Raw genomic sequence first — 20,308 nt, 5'->3', positions numbered from 1 at the left:
GGTAGTTGCATAACCAGTATACCGTACATGCACACACACACACAGACGTGAAGGCGGAGAGATGATTTATATGACTGTGAACGACTGAAAGGATATGACGACAGTTAGACAGAATAGTATTTTACATGGTTGAATGAAAAAATCATTGCATTTGTACACTCTGAGTTACAGACCTGTAAGTGTTCATTTGGTTCCATTTGTACACTCAGAGTTACAGACCTGTAAGTTTTCATTTGGTTCCATTTGTACACTCAGAGTTACAGACCTGTAAGGGTCCATTTGGTTTTACAGTGCAGAGTAGGGTCCCAGAGAGAAAATAAATAAGAAATCGGGGGTCTGTGGCCTCAAACTGGAACCCTTGAAATGAAAAAGAATGAGAATCACCTGTGTTACATTATCTCAAGGTAAGAAAAAAACAAACCTGTTCAGTTGGAAGTTATGGCAGTTGCTTGTCTGACAAGTCCCAGAAAAGATGGGCTGTGATTGGCCAGTAGTCACTTGAGTGGCGTAGCGTGCCTTCCACACTTCCGGGCCGGCACACTTCCGCCCCAGAATGTAAAATTGTTCCGCCCTCCCGTCGACACACATGGCTCCAACGACGAACTGCAGCGGCCAATGAGGCAACCTTTTTTAAATATATATTAAATATATTTATATATATATGGGCCACAGTGGGTGCTCGGCTACAGTGGGTGCTCAGCCAGACGGCCACAGTGGGTGCTCAGCCAGACGGCCACAGTGGGTGCTCGGCCACAGGAACCACTAGTTCAGTTAGAAAACGTTAGAACACTAAGGCGGAAGTGGCGGCACTCCTAAACAAGAGAATGCAAGACCAATGCCTAAACTTAACCTTATTACCTCAGCAAAACTATGCCTAAACTAAACCTACAGTAACCTTATTCCTAAACGTAACCTCAGTAAAACTATGCCTGAACCTAACCTTATTCCTAAACGTAACCTCAGTTAAACTATGCCTGAACCTAACCTTATTCCTAAACGTAAACTCAGTAAAACTATGCCTGAACCTAACCTTATTCCTAAACGTAACCTCAGTAAAACTATGCCTGAACCTAACCTTATTCCTAAACGTAACCTCAGTTAAACTATGCCTGAACCTAACCTTATTCCTAAACGTAACCTCAGTAAAACTATGCCTAAACAGAAACTTATTCCTAATCTTAACGTCAGTAAAACTATGCCTAAACATGAACTTATTCCTAAACATGTCATAACCTCGGTACAAGAACAGCTGGCGGTAAGTGGTCCACGAAAATAAATCGTAGCGAGTGTGTTTTGGGGCGAGCCTTCCGGTTACTTTGTCTTGCATTCTCTTATTGTGGAGCGCCGCCACTTCCACCTGTGGTAATGTTTTCTAGTTCAGTGTCTGTACATCTACACGTCGGTCTCAATCAGAGAGTCCACTTGCTCCAGGTCTATCGTCACACGACGCTCCTTGTCCTGGTGTTCACGCTTGTCCCCTAGAGGGCGACGCATCTTGTCCGCCCGGTCACAGTCGTCCCCTAGGTGATAGTCCGCTAGATGGCACATGGAAAAAGTAAATATTACTTACTATCGTAGATCACAATAATTCATATACAGTACAGCAGTAGTTCATAACTTCATGGTGTTTATGTGGCATGTGATGACGTACTGAACAAACTAAATGGCTAGTGGCTTTGTTGACAATATCAAAGATGGTGTGATATTTAGATAGTTAGATAGTTTTTTTAGTTAAAAGGTTAATGCTCTATATCGTGATAGTAATCATTGCCACAGTCTCTCCAGCTCTTTAGTAAACGCAAAATAACGGTTAAAATAACGCGTCGCAGCATGCATTCAAATAAGTTCCAGCTTGCGGGCTTTAATATGAAATATCATATAATTCCAATATGGCTATACCTTTGCATGTTGCGTAGGTTTTGTAGTGATTTCTACCTTTGCATGTTGGGTAGTGTTTGTAGTTGTTGCGGTCCAGATGGACCTGGTATGCGATAGCGGCCAGCACCATGGCTCCCACCGCCACACACAGACCCAGGCTGAACATCCACATGGCCTCCGCCGCACGGCTCGGCACGTGCCTCACCTGGTCGCCATCTGCAGAGGTGGTAAAGTAGTAAAAGTATCAATACTGCATTGTGGAACTACTCTGTTACAAGTATAAGTCCAGAATAAAGAATTGGCCAAAATATACATATAGGGCTGAAGTGGTTAGTGTGTTTTGTAACAATCGTCACACTCTGTGAAAGGTCATCATCATGTGAACAGCCGTCACTCACCCAGGTGTCATTTGGGCCATCAGGGGATGGCAGTTGCCAGTGCCACACCCCCTTGTGTTCATAGCCTTAAATTCTGTTATTTTATGCGTATTGTCCCAGACTGTTTTTGTAGATTAACCTGATCTTCATCACAATCGATGCCCGTCCATGCATCTATGTCATCTATGTGACACCTGTTAAAATTTACTTAAGCCTTTTATTGTTTAATGCAACCATTAATGAATTAACCACTTTCAACGTGGCATCCGGGAATGTCATTATGGACGCACATCTTCATTGCTCTTTTTGCCCCCAAACAAACTTTTTGCCCCCAAACAAGCTTAGTGAAAATAGTTGTTCGCCAAGTAACACGCTGATAGCTTGTAGATCCACTATTTTAGCTATATGGTAACTTTTTTTTTTTTTTAAAGATTTGTTTTTGGCTTTTCTGCCATTATTATTATCATTCATTCATTATTATCAAATGAAGATGGACAGGAAAGAGGGAGAGGGAGAAGGGGAGAGACATGCAGCAAAGGTCGTCATGAACGGGACTCGAACATGCAACGTGCTGTCAGGCCAAAGCCTATATGTGGCATGCGCCTGGACCACTTGGCCAGCGGGCGTCCCATTATGGTAACCTATTGCCACCCCCTATTGACTCTTCTGCACTCACCGCTGGTGGACGTTAGCGTCTGGTTCATGGACAGGTTGTGGATGACGCAGGACACCCTGGTGTCGGGCGACACGGTGACCGCCAGGCGGCTGGTGACGTTGTAGAGAGGGGAGCCCGGGCGCAGCGGGGTCTTGTGGGTGCTGATGACGGAGCCCTCGGGGGGCTCCTGGGTGTCGTTGATGAGCCACTGGACGGAGGGCGCTGGGAAGCCCCCGCTGGACTGGCACAAGAAGTGGGTCTCCTCTCCCGTCCCCTCCTCCGGCTCCTCTCGCTGGAGTAGAGGAGAGCTGAAGCTCGCTGGAGAGGTGGGAACAGAATACACATTATTATACATAGACCTGTCACAATTATTGCATAATTGTCTAATTGCAATTATTTGAGCTAATAAAAAAAGTCGATCGTCAAACACAATCATTTTTAAAAACAAATTGGCCAAATTGTCAATATTCCGTAAGAAAGAGGCAAACGGAGACAAAATAGCCAATCTACAAGCTCACAACGCCTCACACTGCGAGGTGTTGTGAGCTTGTAGTTTGGCTATTTTCACAATATTTATCTGATTCTGTGGAACCAAGTCAAACCAAATGTAATGCCTACAATTCCACGTGCTTGTCAGGGTGGTGGGGTGGGTCCCTAGTTCAAATATATGATCATTTTGGGGGGATGTGGCCTGGAAGGTTTGGGAACCCTTGTTTTAGGGGGATTGAAGAGAGTGTATAAATAAACCAAATGGGCCTTTGCGGGCAAAAATGATGGTTCAATCTGTACACTCAGTTATGGGGGTATGTGGCCCTAACGCATACAGAACCACTGGGACTGTGGGACACAACACACTGCAGGTTCCTGGAGCACCAAGCGGGCCTGGGTACCAATCTTCCATCTAACTGGTCACTGACCTGCTGTCACGAGGCACACGTTGCACAGCGCGGGACGCTGCTCCTCTCCAGAGACAAGGACAAACAGGCTGTAATTGGTCCGGGTCTCCTTGGGGTCGGGGACGGAGGACAGCTCCAGAGTGAAGTTCCCCGTGGTCGGAGCATCCGTGGACACTCTGGTGGTGTTGGTGTCGTCCAGCACGCTCCACGTCCCCGTGTGTGAAGCAGCGTCCTCCTCCCACACCCACCTGAACACCACCTCGTCCTCCGTCCTCCATTCAACGGAGACGTTCCCAGCGGAGACGTTATTGTGCCCAGAGTCCGGGCGAAGGCCGTCCGAAACGCAAGGCAACGCAACCGGATGTCCGACGATGCCGAGGACACAAGTATCTGAAAATAGCAGAAAGATAGAGCGGATTTATATTCACACACACTTTCCCGTCAATTATTTTCAAAGACTGTTTAATTTCTAACATAGTTAATTTTCTTAGTGATTATTCAATCGACTACTTTTCGATTAGTCAAATGATCGTAAACACATTTACGAAAATAGTTAATAGCTGATCTACAAGTTCACAATCTGATCTACAAGCTTGCAATGCATTGCAGCGCAATGGATTGTGAGCTTGTAGATCGGCTATTACCAACGACAACGTATATACGAAGCCCTTTAAACAGTGAAGCCATATGTATCTAGAGTAGACTCATGGAACAAAAATAGCTAAACCACATGACATCCAACCGGGTTCATAATTTGTCCATTATATTGACAAAGCTGTAAGGAGTCCTCTTACCCAAACACACGCTGTCATCATAGAGAAAGGAGAGCAGCAGTCCTAAATGCCACAAGGAAGGCATCGCAGAGGGCAGGTTTGCGCATGCATGAGATAAAGTAGTAGTCCTTAATTCAGAAACACATTTACAGATCCATTTCTTCTCAAACGACTGACATTATTTCCATATTTCTTTCAATGATTCCCATGCCTCCTTATCCCTCCCTATCCATGGCCTGTCTCAGCTGTCTGCCTCCTCAGACGACAAACTGCATAAAATCCAATCTTACATTTCTCGACTCTGACTAACGTTACACCCACACACCCACGACTGACTGACATCAACACCCAGGAGGTATGTTACTGTCATTCAGGTTCCAGCATGTTTTGGGATGCAGGTTCCTGCCTTTGTTTGGCACTGTTGTCCCAAACAAGGTCAAAATAACCTGGAACTTCGTGGAAGTAGAGCCTGCAGAAGAAAACTACAACGACACTACACAATTTCCCACTTTAGAATCCTCCTCTGTAGGCTGTAGTAGGCCAAGTTAAAGCTAGCTGATCTTACCTGTTGGACAGCTTTTCAGCCCTACATGGACAGAGGGAGGGGGAGGTGTTTTGCAAACAGGGTAGGGCCAAATTAAGTCATTAGTGAAGTGTTTCCCCAAACAGACCTTAAGGTCGGGACCCCATTTTAGGGGTTGTGAGCAAAACATTTGAATCGTTAATCGTTTAATTTGTTACAAAAAAATGTTATTCTATCAAAAGATTTTCAGAAAAAAGATAAAAAGTTGATAATCGGAAATTAAAAATGATTCACATGCACACAAACAAAATCCATGAATTTAAATTAAAACAGCTCACAACACAATGCAATGCATTGTGAGCTGAGCTTGTAGATATGGCTATTTTCACCATTTAAAAAAGCTGAAAAAGTTTGGCAAACTCTAGTGTCCCAGTCTTCAGAGAACATGGGCTATTATTGGAAGAACTGTATGGGCCCATTCCCCAAAAACTGCATAGTAGGCCTACAGTATGCTTGGTTTCTGTTTTGTGTAAACAAAAAACAATAATAGCAGTTGTCCCCAAAACATTTGGGGAAATGTTGGGAATTGATTACAGACACCTGTGTCTGTCCAGTCTCAATGTTTGTAAACAAATACTTGGTCTATTTAGGCTACTGTATAGGCCTACAAGGTATTAAGGTAATTAAGGTAAGGTACATATATAAAGCACCTTTCAAAACGCATACAAGGTAAACAAATAAAACAAGAACATCACATTCAAATAGTAACAATAAAAATACGTTACAAACATGGCAGCAAAAACGATAGCCTACATAGAAATAACAAATACATAGAAATAAACAACATTACAAACCAAAATGCAGAAGATGAGGTTTTAGTAGCTCTTAAGAAAGTAGGCCTGTACTTTAACTCAAGTCCAATTCTTACTGAGCAAATTTCGGCAGCTAGTAGACTCATGTAGTTGAGTAATATTTGACCAGGAGCTCTGCTATACTTTGAGGTTGACTACACTAGTGTCCACTGTGTCCACCACTGGTCATCATCATTTCTCTTTCCTGGAAAAAGACAACTTTGAGACATGTATCCTTGAAGCTGTTGTTAATACTCCATTCGTCCACCAGGTGGCAGCGGCAAAAGCACAAGACGCTGCTCAAATAAGATCAAGACAGGAAAGAAGAAGAACATGGCAGATCTACAAGCCCACAACGCGTCGCGGATGCGACGCGTTGTGGGCTTGTAGATCTGTCATGTGTTCGCTGCGCGACACTGTCGTGCGACGAAAAACAAAAAGGGCAGCATGTGTTTTTGGACTGTCAACAACAATCCACTGTGACTGTGAGCCTGTGAGCAGATATAAAGTGCACGTAACGAAGGCTCTCACTCACGTCTCACTAGAGTTCCATGACAGAGACATCTAAGTGCTGACATCAGGTCAATGTGTAGAAACTCCATATATGGATATGGACGACGACTGGCATCATCATCACCGTGACGATAAGCATTCAACCGACCCTAAATAAAGTGTGGTTGTTGCCCTTGAGGGTAGATGCGGGTCCTAAACCCAGGGAACCATGTCCTTATAGTATTTACTTGTTTATAGTACGTTTGTTCGTTTTTTTTAAATGAATAATTAACTATTAATAAACATGCGTGTCAGTTGTGACGATGAGAGGTCACGTGATCAGACGTTTTTTGCAGAACATCTGTGTATTGAAGCCAGTTCAGAGGTCACTGTGCAGGACTGCAGCTCAACATGCAGCTGTCACTCACAGTGCTGGAAGGTAAATAAGTATTACAATATTTAATAAATGCAGGACTGTTCAGCATGCAGCTGTCACACTGCTGGAAGCTATACTAAAGTACATACTTTTTCTTTACTTCACTATTTCCATTTTTATACTGGGCATAGGAGAGGCTAGCGCCCCTCAAAAAACGTAATTGATTGGACATTATGAGAAAATCACACCCGTGTGAAGTGAGGGGCGCTCTTCATATATCATCATATATCATCACATTTTGTTTGCGTCCACTTTGATATGATATATGAATATGATATAGTACTTCATTGTCAGTTCACACTGAAATTTGACTTTTGTCTTCAATGTTTGTGTTTACACAGACCCTCAAAGCTGGACATAGGAGTGGCTAGTGCCCCTCAAAGGCCTATAGTATTAAAGGTTGATAAGTGTATTGTATTGTCTTGTTTGGGTGGGGGGGGGGGGGGGGGGGGGGGGGGGTGTTACAATATACAATAAGTGCGTTAAGTAATACAAGATTCTTTTTACTTGTACCATGTTCCCACTACCAGGCTGCAGAGTGTGTGGCTCCCCACGGCCTGCAGACATGTGACGTTCTCTGGCTGCAAGCTGAGTTCTGGTACTGGTAGAGGGTGGAGGGGTGGTGAGGATGAGGGGGAGGAGGAGGATGAAGATCTGGAGGACATGGACGACAGTGAGGTGGACAAGCTCTTCCTCCGGCAGGACCCTCTGGGTGACGGTCAGCACCGCATCTTCATAGTCCACCCTGACGTCAAGTGGGGCGTCGGGAAGCAGCACCTGACCACAGGTGAGCAGCGATCTAGCTAGTTTATTTCCTTCCCAATTACTATCCCGATTCCGATAAGCATAACTTGCGCATCGGTAGATGCCGAGTAGCGATCCAATAGTAATTTAAAAATGATCTAGGACCTCAAAGTGAGGTCCAGGGACTGCACGAACACTATGACACTTTCACTCGCATGTGTTTGCAATTCAAATCTGCTGCAGATTCAATCAAACCAAAGGATTATATAAACGCGGCAGAAGTTCAAAGGAATGCATTGACGTCAATGACAGCCATGTTATGACACCAGCTTGATGAATAAAGTCTGGTAGTTTATATATAATCTCTGTCACAATTTTCTTTGTCTGATCTCTTGTTTGTCGATATGCGCACACACACACACACACACTTTAATTTTAATGAGGTGAGACAGGCCAGTTGGAGACGTACTGTGCTCTTTTGACATTTTTGCAGCAAAAGAAAAAAAACGCATGTCCCGCTTGTGTTTTTCAGCGGAGCTGATGGTGGCGGAGGCAGAGGGTCTGGTGAACACCCTGGAGAACTGGAGTGTGGTGGGCAAGATCATCCTCTCCACCAAGACACCAGAGAAGAAGCGGATCTTTGGAAAGGGCAACTTCCAGACACTCACAGGTCTCTCTATACTCCCTCTCTCCATCGTCTCTTTTGTCAGTGGTTTTCAACCCTTTTCATATCGTTCCATTATTTATTCAGCATTTGAGCCACGGTCCACCATTTGATGACATTTAGCCTCGCAGAACCAAGACTTTGAATATTTTGTTGTCGTTGGATTAGATTTTGTCCACAATTCCATGCTGTATTGATGTTGGTACCATAAGAGAGATAACAGGAAAACATTGATCAAAATAACAATTCTTCTACATTCTCTAATTGTGTAGACTTCTTGTAAATTAAGTAATGCTTAACAATAATGTAACTCTTGAGAGTGTAAAATACATGCACACACTTCTTTACACTCAAGAGTTAAAGATCTATAATCTATAAACACCTGGAACGCCCTCTCAAGGACCACCGGTGGTCCCTCCCCGGACCACTGGTTTATATTGTGTAAGTTTGACAGGGCCAGTCTGGGAATAAAAGTCATTCTGAGAGAAAAAATCACACCCGTGTGAAGTGAGGGGCGCTCTTATCATGTACACACACACACACACACTAAAAGCTAGACATAGGAGGTGCTAGCGCCCCTCAAAAAACATCCACTAATGCCCTAATTCAAAAATACATAAAATAGCTGATCTACATGCGTTCAGTGTTGTGGGTTAGGTTTGTGATGTGTTATGTGAGCTTGTAGATCTGCTATTCTGTCTTCCAGAGAAAATCAGACAAACCGCCGGGATCACGGCTGTGTTCGTCAACGTGGAGCGCCTGTCGCCCTCGTCCGAGGTGAGCTTACTGGCTTAAATGAACAATTCACCCAAAACTTGTGGGTGGCCTTATTTTCTGTCAACTACACACCCCATGAAGCCTTGACTTCATGGAGATTTGTATTGTTTTTGTCGCATGCCTGAGCCAATCATTTGATGACCGGCGGAGTCTCCGGTATTAGACTCAAAGGGTCTACATTGAGTGACTCCTGGAACATGCTGGAACATCTGGAAATTGAATTTGGGGATAAGGTCAAATCCCCAGGAAAATAACCTTTTAAAAATGTTGCTGCAAGGTTAATATTAACAGGACCATACAAAGCATCATATTTGAAAATAAAGTTAACCAAGTAAGGAAGAACTGTGTACTTGAATCTGTAGAACATTTCTGTGTGTGTGTGTGTGTGTGTGTGTGTGTGTGTGTGTGTGGTGTGTGGTGTGTGGTGTGTGTGTGTGTGTGTGCAGAAGGACTTTGAGGAGGCGTGGGGTGTGAAGGTGTTTGACAGGTACTCTGTGGTTCTGCACATATTCCGCTGCAACGCCCGGACCAAGGAGGCCAAGTTACAGATCTCTCTGGCCGAGATCCCCCTGCTCAGGTAACCTACTATTAGGCCTGTCACAATGATTACATAATCGCCTAATCGCAATTATTTTAGATAATCGCCATTATCTTAAAAAATAGCAGAAATAGCAGATCTACAACAACATGTCACTGACGTGCTGTTAGCAATGTTACAATGTCCTTGTTCCAGCAAGGGACAATATTACTAAAACATAATTTTACCTATTGTGTTAATTGTTTAGGAATCTCGCTTTTTTTTAATATATATAATGCACAATTTTATACTTTGTCATATGATAGTGTAGATCAGCTATGTTCACAGTAAAGGGACGTATAGCTGACCATTTGGTTTCCCTACTCGTAGGAAATTTGTGCTGCCCCCCCCTCCCGACGAGAGCGCTGTGTTACCTCATTCAGATAGGCTATTTTCGCCGTTTGTGAGGACGCACACACGGTCGCTCGTTATTACACGGCAGAGCCGAGGAGAAAATTGTTATTATGAGGGTCGGCATGTTGCCCTAATGCGTATTGCACGTATACGTAGCGACGGCAATTAATGTGTGTTTTCTGGTAGATCGCGACTCAGAAACGAACTTGCAGACTTGGACCAGCAGGGGGGAGGCACGAGGTACATCGGAGGCTCAGGTAATTCTCCGCAGTTAACATGGCTTAAAGTTCTCAGTCGCCACAACTGATTGGGCGTGTAGATCGGCGATTTGATTATTTTTTTAATTGAAAACGTTCCTATTTTCCCCAGGCGAGACACTGATGGAGGTGCAGCAGCGACTACTGAAGGAGCGGGAGCTGAAGATCCGCGCTGCGCTGGAGCGTCTGCGCAGGAAGAGACATCTGCTGCGCTCGCAGCGCAGACACAAAGAGTTCCCCGTCGTGTCTGTCATGGGCTACACCAACTGTGGTGAGCAGGGGTGTGTCTGTCATGGGCTACACCAACTGTGGTGAGCAGGGGTGTGTCTGTCATGGGCTACACCAACTGTGGTGAGCAGGGGTGTGTCTGTCATGGGCTACACCAACTGTGGTGAGCAGGGGTGCGTGTCTGTCATGGGCTACACCAACTGTGGTGAGCAGGGGTGTGTCTGTCATGGGCTACACCAACTGTGGTGAGCAGGGGTGCGTGTCTCTCATGGGCTACACCAACTGTGGTGAGCAGGGGTGCGTGTCTCTCATGGGCTACACCAACTGTGGTGAGCAGGGGTGTGTCTGTCATGGGCTACACCAACTGTGGTGAGCAGGGGTGCGTGTCTGTCATGGGCTACACCAACTGTGGTGAGCAGGGGTGTGTCTGTCATGGGCTACACCAACTGTGGTGAGCAGGGGTGCGTGTCTGTCATGGGCTACACCAACTGTGGTGAGCAGGGGTGTCTGTCATGGGCTACACCAACTGTGGTGAGCAGGGGTGTGTCTGTCATGGGCTACACCAACTGTGGTGAGCAGGGGTGTGTCTGTCATGGGCTACACCAACTGTGGTGAGCAGGGGTGCGTGTCTCTCATGGGCTACACCAACTGTGGTGAGCAGGGGTGCGTGTCTCTCATGGGCTACACCAACTGTGGTGAGCAGGGGTGTGTCTGTCATGGGCTACACCAACTGTGGTGAGCAGGGGTGCGTGTCTGTCATGGGCTACACCAACTGTGGTGAGCAGGGGTGTGTCTGTCATGGGCTACACCAACTGTGGTGAGCAGGGGTGCGTGTCTGTCATGGGCTACACCAACTGTGGTGAGCAGGGGTGTCTGTCATGGGCTACACCAACTGTGGTGAGCAGGGGTGTGTCTGTCATGGGCTACACCAACTGTGGTGAGCAGGGGTACGTGTCTGTCATGGGCTACACCAACTGTGGTGAGCAGGGGTGTCTGTCATGGGCTACACCAACTGTGGTGAGCAGGGGTGTCTGTCATGGGCTACACCAACTGTGGTGAGCAGGGGTGTCTGTCATGGGCTACACCAACTGTGGTGAGCAGGGGTGTCTGTCATGGGCTACACCAACTGTGGTGAGCAGGGGTGCGTGTCTGTCATGGGCTACACCAACTGTGGTGAGCAGGGGTGCACGAAAAAGTACTCAGTTATCGGCTACTTTCACCGTTTGATAACTTTAATTTGTCCTAATGTTATTGCTAAATAACACATAACCCATTCTGGGCAGGAACCCCTTTTGGTGTTTTAACCCTTCTGGACGGGAACCCATTTTGGGGTTCTGTACAGTATGTACACTAGTATTCAAATATAGCTATATAAATATTTGAGGTTTTTCAGAAAACTTAGGTCAGTCCAAAATTGCTAGACCCGACGGGGAAGTGCTTCAGCTCTGGGCAGATCCATATGGGCACGCATGCAGCTCGAGGTGGCATGCACGGGCGCTCGTTATTTAGCGGCAGAGCCGCAGAGAAAATTATTATAATTATGAGGATCAGCTTGGCGCATTTTGTTCCCCCCCCTCGGCGTGTTGCGTGTACTGCGCGACGCGTACTGCCTGGCGACGGTACTGGATATTTCAAATGTTCTTTGAGCCCTGACTTGTACTCTTACGGTTGTCCGTTGCAGGGAAGACGACGCTGATCAAAGCGCTGACGGGCGACAGGGCCCTCCAGCCAAAGAACCAGCTGTTTGCCACACTGGACGTGACGGTGCACGCGGGCACGCTGCCCAGCCACATGGCGGTGCTCTACGCGGACACCATCGGCTTCCTGTCCCAGCTGCCCCACACTCTCATCGAGTCCTTCTCCGCCACCCTGGACGACGTCAAGCATTCCGTGGGTGGCTTTAAAAATATATATATGTAGTTTTTTAACACAATTAGAAGACCTGAGGCCTTCTAAATCCTAACCATTTTTCTGAAAAACTTATATTTCTATATCAGTCGTTCTCAAACTTTTTCAAAAACGTATTCATTATTTGGCTGGCCGACCCTCTACTCTCAAAATATGTTTTTCCATGGACCCCCAGAAGCAAAGATTTGAGTTAAAAATGTCGCTTTAAAAAAATTGATATATTCCAAGATTTGCACACATTTTTCAAAAATAGCAGATCTACAAGCTCACGAAGTGAATCCCGAATGACCACCAGAGGCGGTGCTTGAAGCACGGAATATCCCTTCCCGCATGAGCACTTCCAAGGGATATTCCGTGCAGCCTCTGGTGGTCAGCAGGGATGAAATTTGACGTATGTACGAAAGTTACGTATGTAACTACGGTTCTTTGAATCCCGAAATAGTGTACATATTTAACCTCACATTCAGTTATTTTATGTATATTGTCCCCAACTCTAAATTGTTTTTGCAGATTAATCTGACTTCATCGATTCGCAATCGATGCTTGTCCATCTACGTGTGACACCTGTTATAATTTAGATGTATTGCAATGCAACCATTCATTTATTAACCACTTTCAACGTGACATTCCTGTTTTGGGAATGTCATTCATTATAGAGCGTCGCAGTCCCGCCTCCTACCAGGGACCAGGAAATGATTCTCCGTTCATTTTCCTCATAGACATTTCAGAAAGTATTTATTTAAAGACGTTTACGCCGCGGACAAAGCCAACTCGAGTCGTGACAAATCATGACAACAAACACAATTTTTGGGGCCGAAAAAATAATTAGAAAGAAGAAAAAAACACTTTCTTTGTTGTTTTTCTTCTTTGTAATTATTTGTTTGGTCCAAAATATTGTTTGTGTTGTCATGAGTTGTCACGACTCGAGTTGGCTTTGTCCGCGGTGTAACCGTCTTTAAATAAATACTTGTTAAAATGTCTATGGGAAAAATGCATTGGGATTCATTTCCTGGTCCATGGTAGGAGGCGGGACTGCGACGCTCTATAGGCAAACACTTTTAAACATTTTCTTCTTTTTGCCACTGAACAAATAGTGAAAATAGTTGATCTACAAGCTCAAGCGATGCATTGAGAGCTTGTAGATCCACTATTTTTCCTATTTTAGAAAAGGGGCTATGTTAACCTATTTCTTTCTGAAATTACGCCTCTGTCTCTGCTCAAAACATGCGTCTCTCCTTGCTTCTTATTTCAGGACCTCATCATTCACGTGCGGGACATCAGCCACCCGGAGACGGCCAACCAGAAGGCCAACGTTCTGAACGTCCTGAAGAACCTGCAGGTCCCTGACAGGCTGATAAGCTCCATGGTCGAGGTCCACAACAAAGTGGACCTGGTTGAAGGGTGAGGCTGTGTGTGTCCGTCTGCCAATGTGTTTCTTTCTGGGTTGAAGGGTGAGGCTGTGTGTGTCCGTCTGCCAATGTGTTTCTTTCTGGGTTGAATGTGGTCCGGCGTTCGTCTACAAAAACTAGAAATGCACTCTGTCGAGATGCCAACTTGCACACAAGTAGAGCGTGCAAGTACTGCTACTAACTAATGTCTAACACAACTGCTGTTCTAAATCCGACTGTGCCACAAGAGGTAGAGCAGGTCGTCCAATGATCCATGGGTCGGCGGTTCGAATCCCGGCTCCTCCTGTCTACATGTCGAAGTGTCCTTGGGCAAGACATTGAACCCCAAATTGCTCCCGATGTGCTGGTTGGTACCTTGCATGGCTTCCGCCGCAATCGGTGTATGAATGTGTGTGTGAATGGGTGAATGTAATGCACAATCTATGTAAAGCGCCTTGGATAAAGGCGCTATATAAATGCACCATTTACCAACCTTGAAATGTACCTTAGTTACGTCACTATCAACAGCCAATAGGGGATCACCATTCTTACCCCCGACATACATACATACCCAGCCGATCACCAAATGTACCTAAATCAAATCAAACAACACTGCACTGGCCTTATTATGTATATAATATTGTGTTGTTCCTGTTAGCTACCAGCCTACAGAAGCCAGTGTTCTGCCCATATCTGCCTTGAAAGAGCAGGGCCTCGATGAACTGAAGAGAACCATCGAGGAGGAAATAATCAAAGCCACTGGAAAACAAGTTCTGGAGCTGAAAGTTGACCTCAGCACACCCCAGTTAAGGTGAGCCTTGTGTAGATGTCATCATCAAATGACCCTGATGCTATCTGATAGATTTATCCTTAAATAGACCAATTACTGTATTGTGTATACAAACATGCAGGTTGCATGTATGTTATTCCTCATTTTGGTTCACTCACAACAAAAGACCTGTGTGTGTGTGTGTGTGTGTGTGTGTGTGTGTGTGTGTGTGTGTGTGTGTGTGTGTGTGTGTGTGTGTGTGTGTGTGTGTGTGTGTGTGTGTGTGTGTGTGTGTGTGTGTGTGTGTGTGTGTGTGTGTGTGTGTGTGTGTGTGTGTGTGTGTGTGTGTGTGTGTGTGTGTGTGTGTGTGTGTGTGTGTGTGTGTGTGTGTGTGTGTGTGTGTGCGTGCGTGCGTGCGTGCGTGCGTGCGTGCGTGCGTGCGTGCGTGCGTGCGTGACTGTGTGTGTTCCCATTGTTTGGAAGTTGCAACACACCACAGAACAGGTCACTGAAACACTGTCTTGCATCTTGAAGGGCTGCCAAGCATACAAACTTACAAAGGGATGCACATAGCACCTCATGATAGAATAGTGGAACTCATAGCGAAGGTCAAAATGCCACACATCCTCAGGGAGAATGTACAAACATTTCTGTGTCTGATTCCACCCATGTGTTTTCACATATTTGACAGCTAATACATCATATGTTGTTGTTGATGATGAAGAGTCGAGAGAAGTGTCTGTAAACTCTTTATTAGAGATAGCCTGCACCTTTTGACCCTAGAGGAAGCCTTTATGACCGTGGTCATTAAATGCCAACCACATATACCATCTCAGAGCTGGGCTATAGGTGCAGAGTGCAGACTATTTGTTTTAATATTTGGCAGACTGATTTTTAGAGGGTTTCAACAACTTGTGATGCCCCAAAAGGGAGGCAAAATGGCTGGAAATGTTCTCTGCTAAAATTGAGGGTGTTACTAGAGTACCGAGTACTTATACCCATGGAGTACTACCGAGTGATATGCGACACATGCCATGATGCTGTGAACGTGACCTGTAACTGCACCTTTAATATTTGTCTGGCCAAGTCTGGCAGCGGATTCGACTCCCGATCCCGACGGCCTTTACTGCATGTCACCCCCCCATCTCCTGACAGCCTACTGTCTGTCCCTCTATAAAAAAATATAAAATAAAGGCGAACGCCACAAAAACACATGTCCTCATATGCTCTCTTTTATGGACATAATATGTTGTTAAACTGTGTGTGTGTGTGTCTGCGTGTGTGCGTGTGCGCCGTGCATGCGTGCGTGTGTGCATGTGCGCGTGCGTGCTTGCGTGCGTGTACAGTTGGCTGTATAAGGAGGCTACGGTGCAGGAGGTGGATATCCTTGAAGATGAAGAAGGCTGGGCCATGGTCACGGTGCTCATTGGTGTGGCCGCCTCCGGACGCTACAGGAAACTGTTCCCTCACAGATAACAATGGACACACATATCACGGCTACAGTAATGTAACCTGTATGTCACGATGTATACATTGAAGTTAGCACTGGACCCTGTGCTAGACTGTCTTGCTAATAAAGTGTCACTGTCTCATTTTTGACAATGTTTTTTTTTAATATTACTTTCCTAACTAAGATGAAATGCATTCTTTATTAAATAATGTGAACTAAGACTTAGTTAACATTATTTAATAAAGCATGCATTTCATCCTCTATATGTTGTCCAGCAACGGAAGAGTATATTGAAAAGTGGAAAGGTTTGTCTGGATTTTTTTTTTAATATAAATATTTAATATATATTATATATAATATTTACCTGTTCAGAGAGTTTCCACTGAAAATGAATTAGTTCAGAAGATCAGAACCCTTAAAGTTGGTTCGTAACTGGAACCAAAAAATGGCCACACGAATATTCATGTGAAAGCACCAAGAATCTAGAACGGAACCAGTTCGAGAACTTAAGTTATTTTGTTGGAAAATGGGCCACAGATCAGTGAAGCTATTGGAAAATGAACCAAACAGGAAATGGGCATATGCCACTGCAACCAAGGCTCTCACTCCCTCTCACGACAGTTCCATATATGGAGACGAGACGACAGACTAGTGCATCAGGTCAGTGTAGAAACTCCATATATGGACTGGCATTGTCATCCAGTCAAACCTTATATAAAGAGTAAACTACTGATAGGAGTGGCAAGCAGTATTTTACTACGCTCCTCCTTCCGTACGATGGTGCGAGACAGGATATTTGGCCTTACAACTCAGATATCGTGTCCGAGGATTTAAACATCTCTGTTAAGTTCTTACATGCGCAGAGCCTTTCTCAGACGTTGTTGTATGTATGTAGTTATATACAGTAGGTCCCCCCCAACCCAGAAGTACCCACTGGGTTGGTTGTAGTCAGGTTGTAGTGTGCCCACCCACCCAGAGGGGGCAGCAAACACTATCAGACACAAGTGGCATTCAACAATAACAACGAAGAGGAATCAAGGACCAGGAAGTGTAAAACCCATGAATGTCAAACAAACGCATGCTATCGGTGTATTTTGTTAGGTGTTACAATAACAATGTCGGCGTACAACCGTTTATTTCGGACAGCGTTGCAAACAACCAACACAGCAACAGGGTTTTGTATGAGCAGAGTATGCAGAATTCAGGCATGTGGATACGCGAAGAAAGTTGGTAAGGACATTTTTTTTTATGGATCAGTCCATGTTCTCTTGGCTCTCGTTGTTTGAAACTGTGGTGAAAAACAGTGTAATAGTGAAATGCTCGAAATGGCTTACTCAAACTATTGCCACAAACAATAGACAACATATACTGTGTGCATTTTAGCCACCATGATCATTCATGAATGTCCGAATCTCTTTTGGAATTTGGATTGGTGGCAAATATCATTATTGACGAAATCCTTGTTGTCAATCAATCAATCAAAAAGCACCCTTGGAGCTAGCCCCATATGTGCCCTCTCCCTACGCTCATTCTGTAGCTCCGAGATGAGGTCACAGAAAGAGCCCCTCCCACCCCGTTCAGAGACGGCGCATGTTTCCACAATTCCCCATTTCTTACCCTTTTCTAAACAATATATCAAAAACGCGAAGTGGCTTTCAGCGTTTGCACTAATTCAACGTCAACAACGGCAAAGAAAATCCAACTTTAAACGGTTACACGAGCGTCTAGTGGTTGTTTAGCATGTTTTTCAAGGAAGTTGAAAAGCTTTAGCGCCTCCCCGGCGCCTCCCCTGGTCGAAAATGTCCAACTGACTTCAGTTCACTCGACATGCCCGCGCACACGCACCAATCCCTTGATAAACATGGAAGCGGCTGACTAAACCAACCGCTGTAACGCTCGGGGTGGGAGGGGCTCTTTCTGTGACCTCATCTCGGAGCTACAGAATGAGCGTAGGGAGAGGGCACATATGGGGCTACCTTGGAGCAAGACTATATAATAATTATATATCATGATTCATGGATGTATATAATATCATGATTCATGGATGTATTTGATGCGGCAATGCATAACCCACCATTTATTTTCTATATATACACTGACTGATATCAAGTGTGCCATTGTCACAACTCGTCTCTCTCTCTCTCTCTCTCTCTCTGCAGTGGTCAAAAAAAAAGGCATGGTCAAAGAAGAAGTGACAGGCCCAGATGTGTGTAAAGACCCTGTGAGGCTCACATCTTATGCTTGTGGAGTAAACATATTTAAGACAGGAGAAGACCCTCAGTTGAAGCCCCCTGAGGAATACCCAGAGTGGTAAGGATATGTTCTCTATATCAAATCATATGCTCTTCCTATGCTATCTGGCATCTAGAGGTGCAATCAAGGGTCATCAATGTGCCCATACATGGACAAATGTCTATGTCTCCGTGGCAAAGACTTGGTCTTTGCCAATTTTTTATTAGATTTTTTTACATAACAATATAATGTTTATTTTGATCATGAGACCCAATTACTGAATGTCAAGAATATGTATGACACCGATTTACTAGGAGCCTATATGGCATATTAGGAGTCCACTAGCCCCTTTCGGGACCCTCGGTTACCTTTTCTGAATTTTGGACGGCGGTACCCTAGGGTCCCTCGTAGGTTTTTCCACTCTCCATAGGACGCAGCTTTACCTACTGTCTGTTCACAGAGACCTGCGCGGTCGCTTGATTGTTGGTGAGATGTTTCAAAGATGCATAAAACAGCTTTAGGAGACCACGGAAACGTGTGCGAAGCGGTGCTAATCGGCGTTTTTTGTAAAATTTTGTCCAAAATGTAAAAAAATAAAACATTTGAAAATCAACAATTAAGGTCTAATATTTCTACAATTGCTACAAATTGCTACAAAACCTGTATATGCAGTCATTTTGGGGCATAAACAAGAAGTTGAAGGATAACATTAAGTCTGTATCATGCATGTTCACTTCACATCATCATGTATACTTTACTTTCAAATATTTACAATTTTACATCGAGGTGCCCAGATGTCCAAGGTGCCCACTTGACCTGTATCCCTAACCAATTCTGGGCGGGAACCCCTTTTGGTGTTTTAAGCATTGTTATATTTTAGCTATTGAAAAATAGCAGATCTACAAGCTCATAGCGCGGCACCGAGTGCCACGCTACGAGCTTGTATTGCGGCTTTTGTGTCTCAAAATGTAAAACATCATAATTCATATTGTTATGCAATAATGTTTTTCAAATAAACTTGAACTTGAACTAAGGATAGCTATTTTTGAAAAATCGTGAACATGTGGCACAAATCTTTGAATGTATATTCTTTCAGAGCGAGTGTTTTTAAGTTTCTGGGGGGTCCCTGGAACAACATATTTTCAAATTGGGGTCGGCGGCCAAATACACATATATACAATTCTGGGGGTCCTTGACATGAAATATTGAACACCACTGACATAGAAACATGGGTATTTCAGAAAACTGTCAGGATTTAGAAGACATTTTTTTTAATTTCGACGTCAGGCCTAAATGGGCTAAATGCACCTCCCGTTGATTATTTTTACTGTATGTTATTTGACTTCCCCCTTCTATTGTCTTCCTCCCCAGGCTTTTCCAACTACACTTGGGACCTCCTAAGAAACTGAACGAGCTGGAGCCAGACGACTGGCAATACTGGAAGGTTCTGAGGAAGGAGAACATGTGGCGCTGGAACAAGCTGCATAAAGGAAAGAAGATATAGATGGGCCTTAATTCACTGGACCAGAAAATGAACGCCTCAGTGACTGACTTCAAAGACTGAATTACCCAACTTGGTGTAAATTGTGAACCACTGTCAACTTTCAGATTTACGGACTGTCAGACCACCTTGCCGTTATGTACAGTGGATCGATTTAAAGCAGTGGTTTTCAACTAGTGGTCCAGGGACCACCAGTGGTCCTTGGAGGTGGTTCCAGGTGGTCCTCAGCTAAATGATGGAGAGTAGGGATGGATAACCTTATCGATCGGTTAACCGGTTAGTTGATACATTTTTTTTTGTCTGAGAATCTTTATTTCCCTCAATGTGTAACATAAAAATCTACAATTTGCTGATAGACAGAAATAATACAAACGGCATATTATTCCTTAAAGGAGCATTCAGTGATTTGGGTGATTTGGAAAAAACCCCGGTCCGCCCCGGTAACAAGATGTGCACATGCACGCACTACAGTGAGGGGGGGGGGGACGCGACGCGACGCGACGCGACAGGCCAATAGCACACACACCAAGGCCCGCCACCGTTCGATCATGATTGGCGGTAGGCCCCTCTATCCTGTT

At 44.8% G+C, this 20,308-nt stretch overlaps 3 protein-coding genes across 3 annotated transcripts; 2 read left to right on the top strand and 1 right to left on the bottom strand.

Annotated features, from left to right (window-relative positions):
• Positions 1-52: 52 nt before the first annotated feature.
• On the bottom strand, positions 53-5,292 carry LOC306927371 (ICOS ligand-like; the record flags this gene model as incomplete). Its single annotated transcript, XM_079507082.1, has 6 exons — positions 53-1,535; positions 1,900-2,094; positions 2,932-3,228; positions 3,828-4,196; positions 4,601-4,642; positions 5,145-5,292. The coding sequence occupies 6 exons, from the start codon at positions 5,290-5,292 to the stop codon at positions 1,393-1,395; spliced, it is 1,194 nt and encodes a 397-aa protein (XP_079363208.1). The 3' UTR covers positions 53-1,392.
• Positions 5,293-6,426: 1,134 nt separating this feature from the next.
• On the top strand, positions 6,427-16,193 carry gtpbp6 (GTP binding protein 6 (putative)). Its single transcript, XM_079505750.1, has 11 exons — positions 6,427-6,884; positions 7,412-7,668; positions 8,158-8,295; positions 8,996-9,066; positions 9,513-9,643; positions 10,184-10,254; positions 10,367-10,525; positions 12,164-12,372; positions 13,643-13,791; positions 14,437-14,589; positions 15,894-16,193. Exons 1-11 carry the CDS (start codon positions 6,769-6,771, stop codon positions 16,021-16,023), a joined length of 1,584 nt encoding a protein of 527 aa, XP_079361876.1. The 5' UTR covers positions 6,427-6,768; the 3' UTR covers positions 16,024-16,193.
• Positions 16,194-16,931: 738 nt separating this feature from the next.
• mrpl54 (mitochondrial ribosomal protein L54) lies at positions 16,932-20,017 on the top strand. The gene is made up of 3 exons (XM_079505197.1): positions 16,932-17,227; positions 18,157-18,307; positions 19,601-20,017. Exons 1-3 carry the CDS (start codon positions 17,113-17,115, stop codon positions 19,731-19,733), a joined length of 399 nt encoding a protein of 132 aa, XP_079361323.1. The 5' UTR covers positions 16,932-17,112; the 3' UTR covers positions 19,734-20,017.
• The last annotated feature ends 291 nt before the right edge of the window (positions 20,018-20,308 follow it).

This window comes from Electrona antarctica, assembly GCF_951216825.1.
Source record: "Electrona antarctica genome assembly, chromosome: 7".
Taxonomy (NCBI): Eukaryota; Metazoa; Chordata; class Actinopteri; order Myctophiformes; family Myctophidae; genus Electrona; species Electrona antarctica.
This window is presented reverse-complemented; position numbering and strand designations above follow the sequence as displayed.